Raw genomic sequence first — 16,453 nt, forward strand, 5'->3', positions numbered from 1 at the left:
CTCAGCCACTTCCTGAATTAACAATTTAGAGAAACATTTTCCTGTACAGTTTTCCTAAGATTCTCAGATATTTATTTAAGATTTTCAACATCATGCACTCAATTAGCTGACTATCTCATCAGCAGTATTAGTGGTAGAGCGGGAACAATGCTGAAGATTTGATGCAATTATATTTTACTTTGGATCCCCAAAGATAACAGAAGAAAACAGTGAAACAGCTGGTACAGATTTAGAATGTCTTGGTAAGCAGGGGTTTGCCAAAGAAAAGAAGTGTGTAGTATAAATCAGGAATGGTATTGTCTTAAGAAACCAAAAAAAGCCCTCCTTCCAAATGTTAAGTGAAATTTAGGTGAATTTGAAATATTTTTTTGGATATCTCCAGTAACATATGTCATCTAAAATGGCTCTAGATATTTGTATTTAGGTTCCAGGATTGTTTCCAGAATGATGTACTGATGTTGAGTTTGTCCCTGGCCCTCTTGCCTTTGTGCAGTGCTCTACGACCTGTGGAATGGGCGCTTTGTGGAGACATGTGGAGTGCAGCAGCAGGAATACATCTCACTGTCAGGACATAAAAAAGCCTGATCCTGCAAGGAGGTGTTATCTCCGCCCATGTGCTAGCTGGAAAACAGGAAATTGGAGCAAGGTAACTTCATTCAGAGCTGTGTGTGAACAGTAAGCTTGCAAATTTCAGTGAGTATGAAATCCTAAATACTTCATTTTTAAAACAATTATTTACTCAGTGAATGCATACATGATTCCCAGTTGACCATTCAGCACTAATTTACTAATTTCCTGACCAAGTTATATCTGGAAACACATCTGCTGTGAATTTTGTTCTTCCTGTGGTGGGTTGTGCTCATTAACTCTTGCATCTAGAGCCAAAGCAGGACTTACTGCTCATGTTCTATAGAGATGACAGGGAAAAGCTGTACATAGTTGCTTGTGGCATCTTTTTAATCTCTGCCTCCAGGGGCATATCCTAATTTTAAGAAGCAGTGGGAATTTGGGAGAGGGAGTTGTCATGTTCCTATTCACTCTTGTCATCATGTACTATCTCTTTCTTACATAACATGGTCTGTTCCCCATTCATGTAACCTCTAGGTTTTACATTAAAAAAATATGTAAAAAAGGAAAGAAAAGAAAGGCAAATTGTACTAGACAGAATGCCTGCTGTTTGTAGGATTCTGCTTAGTCCTAGTTTTGTAGCTATGGTCAAAGGACAGAAGAGTGTCCAGGGTGCTAAGTGGAACCCAAAGAATTGTGCTTGAGTCCCATTTTGGTATTTTAAGCTGTGTGAAGAACACCTGGAAGGACTTTGGTGACTTTTTGAAGCTTATTACATTTTGTCTTCATGCAGTCTGAAAATTGAGTTTCAAACCACAGGTTATTTTTCAAGACTAAAAAGAGATAATCTACAAAATTCTGTTTTAAATATTGTTGATTGAATAAGGAAGAAGATAGGTGTCTCAAAGTTTTCCAGTACAGACCATCTTTGTGGACAATTGGCCACAGTTGTTGCCATTGGGCTAGAGGGCAGGTTGATACAAATATAAGGTTATAGCTAAAAAAACCTGTGTTATTATTGAGCTCTTAGGCATAAAATTGATTTGTACAGGAATTACATGCCTCTTTAGAAAGTTCAGGAAAGGCCAAGGCTTTACATAACTGCATTTAAGCCCTTGAAATTAATTTTGAAAGATACATAGACATCCTGCCCTCCCAGCTGCAGTAGGGCAATTTCACCTTCACTTTTTCTTCATAAATGTCATTGCTCTTGCAACAAGTGAATGATGGTCATGTCACAAAAAATAGCTAGCAATCAGGTTTAATGATAAAATATAACAGGAAGCAAATATTTTAAAATGTCAGGCCAGTTATGAAACAAGTTTGAGGCAAGAGGCTTCTCCTATCAGATTTGTGTTACCCTCCTTATTTTCCATCAAGTGAACTATACAAACCTAATCACAGTTTCATATATAAAAATGGTTAAATTTTGCTTTACAGGTGGCAATTGTTTTTTGTTACTCATTTCAAACATTTTTAAGAAATGTTGCCACACATGATGTCTGGGTTCCCTGCTAGTGCTGTAGAGCTTTTTCTCTTCTTCTACTCTCATTTAATTTTTCCCTTCCCCTAAGATAAAGGTGCTTCAGACTAAATCTTAAAATCTGTCTTTGATGCCAGATATAATTTGCATATATTTTGAGACTGCTGTACTCAGTTTCTTATGCAATTACTTCTGTTCACCGTTTCTATCCAGTCAGAAATATGTCCTGTGGACAAGAGAAGAGATTCCCTTTCCATCCATTCTTCATCTCCTAGGGCAAGTTCTACATTCACGTTCCTTGCTCAACTAAAGGATGCTCATTTGTGCAAAGGAGAACAGCATCAATTGCTATTGCCATTACCAGTAGGTAAAGGTGAAAAGTGATGTTAGAAGCTTTCAGTGCTGCAGTTGGAATTAGTTTTAATTCTGCTTGAAGACAAAACATGTATTTTTCCTTATTCCTGGGTGTGGAGGCTCAAAGGCCTGCCAGTGGAGCAGTGATACCTCAACCTTAGAGGGGCAAAAATAAACAAAGAGAGACACCTGTCTAAGATTAGGGCAAGAAGAGCCTCCCTCCCATAGGCCTCTGCAGACACACGTTAATGTTTTAAGTTCTGTTAGTACATAGAGATGAGACCATCCCTGTTCAGCCCCTCTTCACCTTATTTGTAAGTTCCCTAGAATGTTCTCTGTTTTCTGATCCCTATTGGCCCTGATTTGCTGCATTGTTCCACCCCCGTTGTCCTGTTGGTTCCCCTAATTGGCTGCCCCTCCTCTGCACCACTTCTACCTGTTCCTATTGACCCTTGACCCTCAGATCCACCCCTTTTCCCAATATTTAACCCTGTTCCCTCAACCCAGTTTCATCTTTGTCTCTGGACTTCCTTCAAGGCTCAGTAAAGGCTCAGAATTCTCTGCAAAAGAATGTATAAAAGAATGTCTTTGCCTGCTCTGTCAGCAGTTTTAGCAAGCGTGTGCCAGGCCCCAAAAGTGCAGGTCGCTCTCAGGAATCTGCTGAAGTGCACCTCTTCACCTGGGTGGCAACTTCAGCTCTTCCTCAAGAGCAGGAAATATCCTGAATTTTGGTGCCTGGAGACAGGACCTGATGATGCTGCATGAGGTTTGGAAGAAGCTGTGCCTAGAAAAAGGAGGCTGGAAGGGTTCACATAGCTCCTCAGCAGAGCTCTAAGCTGAGCATTGATTTCACAGGCTGTGAGTGAGGCTCAGGGAGCCCCTCCCTTCCCTCCCACCCTCTCAAACTGAGGCTGCTCTTGGGGTATGGAATCTTCTGGTGCCATGGAGGGGCAAGGAAGGTGAGGGTGGGAAACTGCTACTCACTCCTCTCGTCTCACTGAAGCAACTAAGGAACTGACAATACCTCTGCATATAGAATCCATTTTTTATATTTATTGCATTATGACTCTTTCACTGTGACATTTTTGGAAACAGCTGGCAAGATTTCCTAATTAGATATGTACCCATATTATTCATGGCCATAGCAGTGTAGCAGGGGAAGTACTTACATGGTATGTTCTTAGCTGCTGTGAGGAAAACCAGTGTTTGAGCCTCACGACAGATTGGTGTTACAGTAAACTGGAAATTCCTTCTGTTCAGGATGCTGAAAGCTCAGGCTGTCCTCCTGCTCTGTGTCTGGGGAAGGTGCAGTCCCTCAGCAGATCATCCTGTGCCCCTCTCTGTTTTGTGTACAGTGCTCTGTGAATTGCAGCGGAGGCTTCAAGACCCGAGACGTTCACTGCATTGATGTTCGGGAAAAGCGGCTGCTCAGGCCTTTCCATTGCCAGCTACTCAGCTATAAACCACAGTTCAACACTAGTTGTAACACAGAACCTTGCTTGCAATGGCATGTGGAGTCCTGGAGTGAGGTACTGTTCTTTAAAAGAAGCTTTGTGAATCAGCAGTTTCCCTTCAGGTAACAGCAGCTGTTGGAAGCCGTGTTGTCAGGTAAAATTCTGCTCCAAGGAAGACACACAGCCTGTGAGCTCTTGTGTATGGCTACAGCAAAAATTAGCACAGGTGTTCATAAGGCTTCACAGAATCATTCTTAGGATTGTGTGTGATTTACAGCTGGAGCTGTAAATTACCATATCCTGAAAGGGAGAAGCAGATGGCCTGGAAGAAAATGTGTTCTAGCTATCCTATTGGATCAGTAAATGTGGTTCATTTATATGAATCCTTTTTGCTGCTGTTTTAATGTTGCCTTCTCATTATTGCAAATTTAGAATTTTCCTTTACACTTTTGGACTGAAATTTTATGGAGCAAAGGCTTACACCAGACATAATATAAATCTGACTTTTGGGTCCCTTTGTAATATAAATCTGTGCCAACAAACTCAGAGGCAGCCAGGCACATATTTTTGTCAGCTAAAGCACGTGGCCTGATTATATTTTAGGATTTAGCTCCACTGAAAGCAGCTCTGGAGAAAGTGTCTTGATGTTTGCAGCCCTGTGTACCTATTGCTTTGGGATTTTAAGGGAGGTGATCACATTTTCTTTACAGGGTACCAGCAAACCACACCTGGAGGAGACCAGGGTATGCTGTCAGCACAATAAGCAGGGATTGGAAAAATAAAAATAGCCAAATGATTGCATTTGATTGCCACTTAAAATAATTTATAAAAACACTAGTCCAACCCTGGCAGTTGTCCTCATGCTAAGGATACTGGATAGAAATGGATTGAAAAGGTTCATTTATCACATGTCATATATATTGTTCTGTCCATGCAATTCCTTGTAGGACAGTAACAATACATTATTCAAAGTATATTTGATACCTTATTTCATATCAGAGTATGAAATACTTTGTGTATTTCAAGCAGACCCTACTACAGACTTAGTGAAAAAATAGTAAGAAATCAGTGGCTAAGTAGTTCTAGGATGTAGACAGAAGAATGTTTAAAAAATAACCTGGGTCACTATCTTTGCATGACACTTTTACTACCGAAGAGTTCAGTTGATGTATGGATTGAATTTCAATGTCCCCAACCAATTCATAAAAATGAGATGCTGCATTTTATGAACTTGTTCTTTCTTCATTTAATATTACAGATTAATCCTGCAGACATATGACTTCTAATTCTTGTTAGAGATGCTACTGGTGTTGGTGATGCTGATGAGCAGTTCTGTGCTGCCTGTTCTGTGTAGCCACTTCTACTCTGCCCTTTAGTCCTTCCAGTATTATGTGCCAGGAGCAGATTTTCCCCAGGTGTCATATTTTTCTCAGTCTTCTTCCAAGCACATGCAATAAGTGTCTCAGTGCAGAGCTTTTCTTCATGCCTGGACTTCAGGACTTGATGTGCCAGCTAGCCTGTACATCTTTCTAAACCCGTGGGCCTGTGACCCTGGGTTCTTGTTATCTGTGGCCCCACATTTCTGAATGAATATGTCCAGCCATCTTTGTGATCTGTTTCTGGTTTCTCATCCTTTCCTGGCTCTCTCTGACTGTGCCCCTCTTTTGCCAGTGTTCGAGGACGTGTGGTGGTGGCCAGCAGGAGCGGCACATCTCCTGCCCACGGGAAGGGCACTGTGACTGGACCCAAAGACCTGACACCACTGTGTCGTGTAACAGGCAGCCTTGCACACAGTGGACTCACCAGGCCTGGAGCCCGGTAGGATTCAGTTTATTTCTGTTTTACTTTTTGTCATGAGTTGGCCATATTTGGTCATATTATCCACTTGTCTCTCAACATCAGCGCCTGTGGCAAGTACAGTTTTTTATGCACAGCTGAAGCTGCAGGAGAAGAACTTCTGAAAACATTACTGCACATTTCATAGCCAGCCCATGTTCCTTCAGGTGACAGATATTGTAGCTTCTACTTTTTGTTGCTTTATTAGATGTCATTGGAAGCCTGGGATTTTTTGTCTTGTCTAAGAACAAAGGAATTTTACCAGTAACATTCTTCCACTGCATGTTTGAAATTTTCCACTGTTTGAAGCTATTGAGGGGACTGGGTGATCCTCAAAACAACTTTGGGGAATATTGTACTTGCCTACGCAAGGAGAAATTCTGAATTTTCACCAATTGTCTCCTACTTAGTACCTGGAAATTTTATTGACAAATATGAGGTATATCTTTGGGGAACCTTCCAGTATCTGCTATACATATTTATCTATAAGGAAACTAGTATATCTAATAAACCTTCCTCTCCAGTTTCCTTAATAAACATTGCATACATTACAAGAGCTCCTCACAGCAGAATGGGAGACTGAAGGAATGCTAAAAGCAGGAGCCACAAATCAGGAAACACTGGAATCTCATTTAAGACAGAAAATTCAATTAGTTGCTTTTGACACAGGCCATTAGATGAGACATGACTATTATGTAATGTAGAGTTAGTGTAACACATATGGAAGTGAAGCACATAAAATTAGCAACGGAATACCAAACATTATACCAACTATTTTACTTATTAATCCCATATCAATGTATTCATTAATGATTTTACTTTATAAAAATTCTTTAAACATCAATATAAAGTTTTTGCAAGAATACTTAAGGTATTTTAGTGTACCTCATGCCAACACTATTGTTCTTCATGTACAGAGATACGCATTAGAGAGGGGATAATTTGCAGAAATATGGCAGAGGTTCCACTCTTGTCTTCATCTCTTGTGCTTCATTAGCTGACATTCTCTATCTGCTGAATTCTTTATCTCATTTATCTGCTGGCATTATTTATCTGTACAGAAAAAAAAATTAAAACTAATCAGGATTCTCAGACACTCTGGGAAGTCACAAGAGTTAAGTACATTTACAGAATGGTACAGGAATATATTTTAAAAGTGTTTGCGTTTTATGGCCTTCTATGTGCAGCCAGAACAAGCATCTGGCAGTTCTTTTATGATCATAAAAAAAGGGTAAACTCTGTTTAAAAGCCAGGAAAGAAACAAAACCTTTTGGGGTTTTTTTAAAAATCTTAGCTTGGTCATTTATAGACCTAACATTACAATTGGTTATTCATGTTTAACTTAGATATTCAGAAAACACAGGGAGCAAAAACCATCCTAATTTGTATGAATTTGGTTTATGAGTCTCTTATATTGTTGAACTGACACTGCAAAGTAATCCTTTTCCTCCTCTGTAGAAAACAGTCTTCTTCCCCTATTTACACATTCCAAGATGCTGTATTTGTACTATTTACCCTCTACTGTATCCTGCCAAATCTGACCACAATGCACCATGGGGGTGTCTGGTTGGAGTGTACAGTACACAGAGTACTGTAATGCCATTGCTTCTGGATCACATGGCAGTTTTAGCTTCCTGTCACATCACAGCTCAAATATTGCCATATTACAAAATTTCCATGCAAAAAAATTTATGTATGTTAAAATTTTTCAGTGTTCTGTTTCTTGTGGAGGGGGAATTCAGCAAAGAACTGTGGAATGCATGAATACAGAAATTAATGAAACTGAAGATGACAGTATGTGCATGGACAAACCCAAGCCCACAAAACATCAGAAATGTAATCTGCAAGACTGCAGGAAAAATACAGGTAAAGTAATACACCTGCATGGAACAGTTTTCTCCGTTTGTGCTGAGATTCTGCAAAAAGTGAGAGCTGACTCAATCTGTCAACTTCTTCTGAGTAGTGTGGGCTCAGTAATTACAGGTCACCATGGCCTGCTACTGCTCAGCTGCTCTGTTGGCAGAACCACACTGTTGTGTCTTCCAGCACTTCTGGCCTTGTGCTGCCATGGTGGGGAGTGCAGCCTCTGAGCATGCATCCCTAATTTATGATGGCACAGCTAAATTAGTAGGTCTGCTTGTGCTGGCCTGTTTTAGGTACCTCATGCTGCAATGAGGGCTGTGGAAGGACACACAGTGAGTCCAAACAGATGCCATTTCTTAAGATAGATCGCTCTATGTAAGCTGTAAGTTCTGGACTGGGAGTGCAAGCAAGAAAATTCTAACAGATACTGTAAAAAAAAACAGTGTCCCACTGGGTGAGACTGTCCAAAATCAAGAGGTGGAGAGAAGTACTCTTGTGAGTACTTGTGAGGGTGTCCTGTACCTTCAAAGGAGACCAGCTGTGTACATGGTTTATAGCCCAAAAAAAAAGGCATCAGGGGAAGGGGGAAGCTTACGGAGGATACACACCTTTATGTGCAGTCTGTGTACTGCTGTATCCAGCAAGTCCCCTCTAAGAACAGCAATGGCTCACAGTTCTAGAAAAACTTCCAAAGTTTTAGAAAAAGTTGTAGAAAAACTTTCAGAAGCCTTTTGGAGCATGATCTTCCCTATTAGTCAGTGCTAAGGGTCTAATCTGACAGTGAGACAATGGTTTGAATCCTGAGGGTAGTGCAGATCTGACATGCTCTTGAGAGTGATGCATCAGTCCTGCTGCTTTTCAAAGAGTTTTAACACATGTTTTTCCCTGGGGTGGATTGGTCTGCTTGTTTCCTGTCCCTCCCATGTTCAGCAAGACAGAGTCAGGTAAATACTGCCTACACATATTAGTAATAGTTCCTTCTGTGAATAAAAGTTCAAGCAGCCTGTAAAACATAAGAAATGCCCTGCTGGGTAAGCACTGGTCTGTGCAGCCCACCCTTATGTCTCCAACAATGGCATAAAAAAATGCTGCTTAGTAGGAACGCAGGAGCTTGGTGTTTTCCTGAGATTCATTTCCGTGATAGTCCTCCAGCATTCCCAACTGACATATATTAGGACTATTAAGAGTTCTCCATGTAGTGCATTTTTATTTAAACTTCCATTAATATGTTGCAAACTCTTTTTGATGCTGTGATGCTGTCTGCTTCCACCCTCTCGGGGCAGCAAGTTCACAGAATCATGGAATCGTCAAGGTTGGAAGAGACCCTGCAGTCCAACCACGCACCCAGCAGTGCCCCTGTAACCCCCTGAACCACTAAAGCACATCACCCAGTGCCAGATCCAGACACCTTGTACACCTCCAGGGATGGTGACTCCACCACCTCCCCATGCAGCCTGTTCAATGCCTGACCACCCTAACAGTGAAAAATTTTTTCTAAAGCTATTCTGAGCCTCCCCTGTCTCAGCTTAAGGCCGTTCCTCTCGTCCTCTCACTGTAGGTGTGGCAAGGCAGGCTGACCCCCACCTCACTACAGACTCCTTTCAGGTGGCTGTACAGGCCTGTAATCCCCTGGATCATCCTTCTGACCCTCCTGTAGATGGGCATTAAATTTGCTAGTTTCCAGTCAGCTGGAAGGTTAACCAGGACTGCTGGTAGGTGGCTGAGAGTGGTTTGGCAAGTTTTCTCACACTGGTTTCCTCATTACTCTGGGACAAGTCTCTTCTGGGGCTGTAGACTTGTGAGTGTCTCAATTGGTAAAACATGTCCCTAACCATCTCCTCCTGATTTATGGAAGCTTTGTTCTGTTGCCTATCCCTAACTTCCAGCTCTGGGGGCTGGATATCCTGAGGACAGCTATTCTAGAGGTTCACAGCTTGGTGTGAAAAAAAACTGCTTTCATCTGTTTTAAACTACCTTTATACAAGTTTTCATCGAGTTTCTCCGATTGCAGTGTTGAGGGATTTGCTGGAGAACAGCCTTGCTAATATACCATCTTCCTTCTTTTGCACACCTTGTCTTCTCACAGCTGAGGACCTTCAGTTTCTGATACCTGTCTAAATCTGGCCCATCTCAGTTCATTAGAGCTTCCACAGACCTATCAGACAGCAGCAGTCCGTGCTGTACTCTGATGCTGCAGGAATTAAAGCCTAGCCAAGCTGAACATGCATGTGCATTGTCTGTGCTCTCCTGCCTGCCCTGACTGGCTGTGCAGCACTCTGCCAGCCCATGCTGCTTTTCTTAGGGGCAGTTACAAGAACGCAAAAGTACCAAACTCAAATCATTGTTGCCAGACTTTCTCTGGCAGTCCTTATCAGCAGAAAAGTCAAAGTGGAAAACATAGATCAGCTGTATCTGGCACAAAAGTAGACTCACTGAACAGTCATGAGTGCTGTGTTTTTCACAACAGAAGGTCTTGTGTTCACTAAAAGATCCTAGAATTTCAGAGGGAGGTCAAGCTGACCCATAATACAGGGAAGAGAAAGCCACCATAAGAAAGACCCTTAATAGACACGACTGTCTGGCACAAATAAAAATTCTAGAAATACAGGGAGTGTGTCAGCAAATTACAGCTAATTCTTACTATCTTCTTCCCCACAGGGCTGCCCTGCAGCAAAGACCAGCTGTCAGTTCACTTCTGCCAGAGGCTGAAAGGCATTGGCAAGTGCTTGCTGCCATCAATACAGACTCAGTGCTGCTTCACATGTAGTCAGCCCCGAATTAGAAGCAAAGCAAGACATGGAGATCAGCGAGGCTTCAAACAGCAAAATTACACTAAATCTAGAAGAAAACCACCTCAAAACCAAGGAAACAACAACCAAGCAGCTTGGCACTAGCTGTTTCTTTTCTTGTTTCCTTGAATAGAGCTTCTGTTTACAGGTTTTGTGTTCCTTACATTTTTCTGAACCATCCGGCATAAATGGAAATCTGTGATCAAAACTGGGAAAATACATTGGCTAGGGTTATCAGTCATAATTTACTGCTTCAGTTTTTCTCTGTAATACTCCTAAAATTGTAACATAATTTTCCATGTACCAGCAGCTAGTACTTCTTAGGCATGCATAGGCACTAGAAACAGGCTTGCAAGAATTTTCTGATTTTTTGTAATGAGTGCTTAACTTGTTCTTCCAACTCTTTTCCAAAACCTACTTGAAACACCAGCCCTGCTTATTCAAGAGTGCTTAGTGAAGGTGGCCCTTGGGGCAACAGACATACCTGTGCCATGGGCCAGTTCTCTTAATGCTCACTTGCCTTTCTTTTTTAGGAATAAAGGTGAAGTGGCAGTTTTTCTCTAAATTCATTGCTCGCTTCATAAATTTAAAAGCAGAGTTTTGTAAAAACTGCTTGTGATAGGCAGGATGAATTGAAATACTGTTTTTTTTCAGGAAGAAAAAAAAATCTTAGCTCAGTACTTGACTGAACCTCTAAAGGATACCTCAGCCATAACCTGTTCTTGACAGTTTTCTTCTGCTACAAATGTCTTGCTGTAAATTGAAAATCCCATAACATATGGGATGTTAAGTTCCCAAATATGTTTTAAGCAGTATTTCTTGGTAGCACAAAAGCCAAGTTGTTTGCATCTACCACCTTAATAGTCATAAAATCATTTAGGTTGGAAAAGACCTTTAAGATCAACAAGTCCAACCTCTAACCCAGCACTGCCAAGTCCACCACTAAACCACACCCCTAAGTGCCATATCTACTCATCTTTTTTACACATTTAGGGGAGAAACCAGCAATATCTTTTAGACAGTTCTATACATTCCATCTGATAGAATAATTTCAGTATAAAGGAAAAGTGGGTTTTGCAGATCTTTTGCTAGACAGACAGTAACATTCTTAAGTATCATCTATAGTTCCTCTCCATTTAAAATCAACTATCCAAGGCCATTTGAGATTAGATAAGGCAACCAAGTCAAAACTATGTCCAGTCTCTATAGCTGCAGGTATTCAGATACAAATGGTACGTGTCAGCAGGGCACAAAAAGCTGTCTGGAAATTGATGGAGCATAGTGGTTGTACCAGCTAATTCTGCAACAGAAACTTAACCTCAACACTTACCCTCTGGAAAGGGTGGTGTTCTCCCTCTCTTGACTTCTCACTTCCACCAGTTTTATGTCAGTGGTCAGCTCCATTTAGTTCAAGAATGTTACAGATACTGAACAGAGGAATCAGGAAGCTTCACTGTAATGGTTTCCACTTTTTACAGCCCAGAGAGTAAAGGGGTCACATAGTGAGAAAGCAAAAGACTTCTAAGCTGATGTAGGTGAGGAGAATTGGAAGTTGGGTCTTTTGCATTTAGAAACTGGAGTCTTTCTGTTCTTTGACAAATGAAAAAGGAAGGAGGAATGAGGTAGGCCAGATAAACAGTTTTTCTAATTTCATGTCAACTTACATGATAGAATTCAATTTTACAGACCTTGTCTGCAGCTTCGGATATGGCATGCATGCATTTCAGGTGGAAATGTCTCATGCTACATTTTCAAATCAATTTTACATCATCAGAATAAAGGCCAGCTAGCAACTGGAAACTCTGTAATACACACAGATATTCAGTGATAAAGCTGTTGTTTCTTCCAGTATCTCCCAACAGAGAGATAAACCCACATTGACAAGAGCACTCTACCACCTCAGTTACAGCGGATTTTTCCTGCAGTGTAAATCCATGATCACAGTGGAGCTGAGGGCTGCTGGAACAGTAATCTGAGGCCCAGAATAGCATCTGCATAGCTCAGGCCTCAGGCATAAGGGCACAACTAGCCAAATAGCGTATCTCTTTTGGTAGTGAAGAAATTGCCAAAACAAACTTCAGGGAACTGAGACTGGACCCTTTGAACAAAGCTGGGTATTTTGAAGAGAGCTGGATGAGAGAAGACATTTAGATTCCTTTGGAATTCAGTAGGATTTGGACACCTTCGTTCTTCTGGCTTTTTTGAAAAATCTCAGATTTTCACCCTACTTTACCCTACCTTAAAATTTCAGACTGTAGTACAGGTAAATGCACATTTTATGTAGTATATGGTGAGACACATGGTCATGAATCCAAGTGTCACTGTGGTTATAGAACTATGACTAGAAGTAGCTTTTTTTTCTAGGCAGGCCTTTATGAAAGTTAATAGAAGTATTTCAGCCTGGCTATAATGTATTAACCTAATGATGGCCACGAGTCGAATTATCATTTTTCGAAGGTTTGTGTCCTTTGGCTGAGGACTTACTTCTTCACTTGAAGTCTCTGGGAGTTCAAAATATGCAGCATGGTAAGGTTAGATTTATTAACCTCTGTGATGGCAATATAACCCCAGTTTTAGGTGCTGATAAAACAAAATCCACTGTTTAAAATGTGGTGCTAGGTTAACAGACATGGGGATGACTTGCAGTGGTGCACGTGCGTGTATGCACACACTCTTACAATAGTCTGTGTCTGTGGTGTTGCTGGCCAATGCCAGACATGATGCTTTTAAGTTTCACAGTTTGCTTCTCTCCTTCTGGGGACCCTTTGAGCAATAGAAATCTGAGCGGTTCTTACTCCTCTGGGCACAGAAATACTGAATCATGTGCTGGAGTAGAACTGTCCTGCCTGATTCAGGAAGAATTTGGGCAGGGCTTGGGCTTGGGCTGCATGGTGTAGAGCAGTTCCCTGACAGCCAAACAACCTGGACTGGTGGGCAGTACAGGTGCTCCTCACATTCCCAGAATTCCATAGGATTTGGGCAGGACAGAGTTCTGTGTCAGATTACTCTGTGTAGAGGTGCCTGCATAACACTTTATCCAGAGGTCAGCAGAAGGAGGCCACCAGGTATGTGGGCTAATGAGAAAAGAGCTGACTGAGTGGATATGGTGCAGGTTGGAGGAAAATACCTGCAAGAGTTGTCCTTTCCAGTGCTTCTTAGAGCTAGTATAGAGTTAAACCAATTCTGCCTTCATTGTTTTCTTCAGGGAGCTATTATTTCATTTGAAATGAATAAAAAGTGAATAATTATATTATGGACATTAGTCAGAATAATCTTTCTACCCAGGGAAATACAGTCATTACTGTTTCTCATCTTAAAACTTTAGGGAAAATACTGTGACAACAGGAACCTTTTTAACAGAGCAGTGCCACTGCTATTATGACACAACTGTTCTTAAGTAAAGGTGGATTTATAATTGGAACCCAGATGGTCATTAGTCTCAAAACTGAATTGAATACTAACTGCAGAGGTGTATTAATATTATATTATTGTATTAGCCCGAGACACGTCAGCTTCAACAGATTGCTCAGGAAAAAATGTGTATTTGTCACATTCACAGCTTGTTCTAACATTTCAAGGTTTAAGAAGCAAACTATGATGACATATTTGTTTCAAGCTTCAATAAATGGCATTGCATATGTTTGATGTCTCTGGTGTTTTGTGTTTCCAGCGCAAGAAGATTTGTACAGTGAAATTTCCAGGAAAAAAACAAAAGTTTTAAAAATATTTTTTATATGCCAGGAATCCCCATCACCGAGTTGTTTTGGTGCTTGATACTCCAGCATAAAAGAGATCATTAAAATGGGTGAGGGGGAAAAGTAGAAGAATAGGACATGGTGCTAAGTAGAAATATACACTAAAAGGCTTCATTACTTCCTGTGAAACAGAGGAAATCTTACCACTTCTAGTCTAGGCAGGTATGTCTTAATTTATTGGCAGCAAGTGTGTGTGTGTTGTGTCTGTTGAAGGGTTATATATGATATTATCATGCCCCTGGCCCCCCACCCTGAGTCTTCTCACCACCAGTCCTGCTGGTGCTTATGCCCAGAAACTTGATCAGAGCAGCCCTGATCCTTTCATGCTGCCCAGGAGCAGAGTTAGACTTGGGCAGAGAGCACCATCAGCTCTTGTTCCGTCCCCAGACTCCACCCCGTGCATCCTTGCATGGGCTCAGCCTCACAACACCCCATGGAAGCCACAGGAAGTTGCTCTGTCTCACTTTAGGAAGTCCAGCCCACAGGGGCAGCACCCTGCACAGGTGCACTAAGGGAGAGGATTGAACTGATCTGAGAAGTGAGTGGAAGCTCCCGCTACTTTGCCAATCCCATTAGGCATTCCTGGATGACCCACTGCTCAACACAGCTTGGAGCAGATCCTGTGCTTGCTGCACTGTGTGGCACAGCTTGCAGCACCCCCTTGGCTCAGCCAAGCATGTTACCAATGGATGTGGGGGTTCAGATAAGTCCTTGGCTTTTGCACAAGCCTCTGGCAGCAGGCAGTAGCTTTATTGAGGTGGCTAGCACCCCAAAACCCATACTCGTTAGCAAGTTTTTTATTAATTGCTGATTCAGTCTATTACGGAATGAATTATTTATTTAATAGACAGAAAACTAACAGACATAAGACTTAAATGAATAAAGACATACACAGGAATAAGGACAAAAAGAGACTACTAGTAGGTAAATACAGCATGAGGTTAAAGATACCTATTAATGTTACAGATAGTGAAGAAATAATGTAACTTAGGATTCAATATCTCTTACCATCCAGTTGTTGGTGGAGTGCACATGGAGATCCTTTCCCTCAGTCCCCAGGGAAGCAACCACAGAACCTGTGTTCAGACTCCAGGGAAAGGTCTTCAACACTTTGAGGGTGTGTGTGTATGTAGAAGGTTTCTGCCTTGGTGATAACTCATGTGTCTTTTACAGTTTGTAAAACAAGAGTCAGTCAAGAATATCTCTTTTATCTCTTCCCACAACTTCTCCCCAGACTAAGAGGTTGATCCTTAGCTGAGGCCTGTGCTCCTTTGGCACCAGAGATGCCCCCTTGCTGAGCCTTTCAGCCCAAATTATCTCTTTATGTCCTATCTGTTATAGGAGCAGGGGTAGATGTCCTGCCACTAGCACCCACTAAAGGAACTGCCTGTTGGCTGCCAACATCAGCTGTAATTAAAACTGTGGTGACAGGATGAGGTAAGAGAAAGTGATTTCAGGTGGGGTGTTCCAGACAGAGGTACTTGATACAGCAGAACTGATAGTTTAATTTTGTGGATATAGAAACACAGTATGTTGCAGACCTAAGAGGGAGAAATTTCAGCTCTGCTGAATGTCCTATCCTTGTTTTCAGAGGGTTCTCATATTCCCTGGAGAACAGGAGTTGGTGCCAGACCCCTTTTGCTTCCTTGGACTGGCTGATCCGACTGTTTTTCAGAATGATGACTAATAAGAAACTTGGATTATTGCTGCTGCCCAGCACTGCAGCCTCCCTAGCCCTTATTCTGTCAGTAAAATATGGGGAGCCCACATAAGGATACCACTTATTTCTGTCACTGATTGAGCCCAACCTCCTCTTTTCTCTTAGTGAACAAATGCAGATACCTCCAGCACACGCACAGGAACAAAACCTGGGACGTGTCAACCAAGGAGAAGAAGTTTCTCCTACAGATGCAGTGATTACCTGTATTAGCAGATACTATTTAACCAGGTCTTAACCAGCACTAAGACCCAGGGAATGAGAAATAAACACAGGACCCTCAGAGTGTCCGACCACAGTCTAAAAGCTGTGGTGTCAGGGTTTTTAAAGGAATCTCTGGAAACCAATGAGCTGATAAATAACCTGAGCATCACTCAATGCCAACTTGGTATCACAAACTAATAAAAAAGAAAATATCAAGATTCTTGAAGGCTTCTCCTAATTCACTGTTACCATTATGAGTCATCAAGTTATCATTTGCTAGATCAAAGTTAAAGATTTGGGACAGAGGAAAGTAATTTCCTGGAGAGATTGGATGCTTTGGAAGGCAGTCTTTTGCTAGATCTCTGGAGTTACCTCTATCTCTGTCATGTTACAAGCAGGTAAGATGGTCTGTATTCAGTGGTTCAGTGGCT

At 41.6% G+C, this 16,453-nt stretch overlaps 1 protein-coding gene across 1 annotated transcript in view; it reads left to right on the top strand.

The window, feature by feature from the left end:
* Positions 1 to 10,768, top strand: part of ADAMTS12 (ADAM metallopeptidase with thrombospondin type 1 motif 12) — a 161,466-nt gene extending 150,698 nt beyond the window's left edge. The window contains exons 20-24 of the mRNA XM_088054251.1: positions 494 to 646; positions 3,760 to 3,933; positions 5,530 to 5,676; positions 7,407 to 7,560; positions 10,216 to 10,768. Of these exons, the coding sequence (XP_087910377.1) occupies positions 494 to 646; positions 3,760 to 3,933; positions 5,530 to 5,676; positions 7,407 to 7,560; positions 10,216 to 10,451 (864 nt within the window). The 3' untranslated portion in view covers positions 10,452 to 10,768. The remainder of the gene's footprint in view (positions 1 to 493; positions 647 to 3,759; positions 3,934 to 5,529; positions 5,677 to 7,406; positions 7,561 to 10,215) is intronic.
* The last annotated feature ends 5,685 nt before the right edge of the window (positions 10,769 to 16,453 follow it).

This window comes from Pseudopodoces humilis, chromosome 4 (assembly GCF_049639895.1).
Source record: "Pseudopodoces humilis isolate 2021_Gansu_Grassland_sample_001 chromosome 4, ASM4963989v1, whole genome shotgun sequence".
Taxonomy (NCBI): Eukaryota; Metazoa; Chordata; class Aves; order Passeriformes; family Paridae; genus Pseudopodoces; species Pseudopodoces humilis.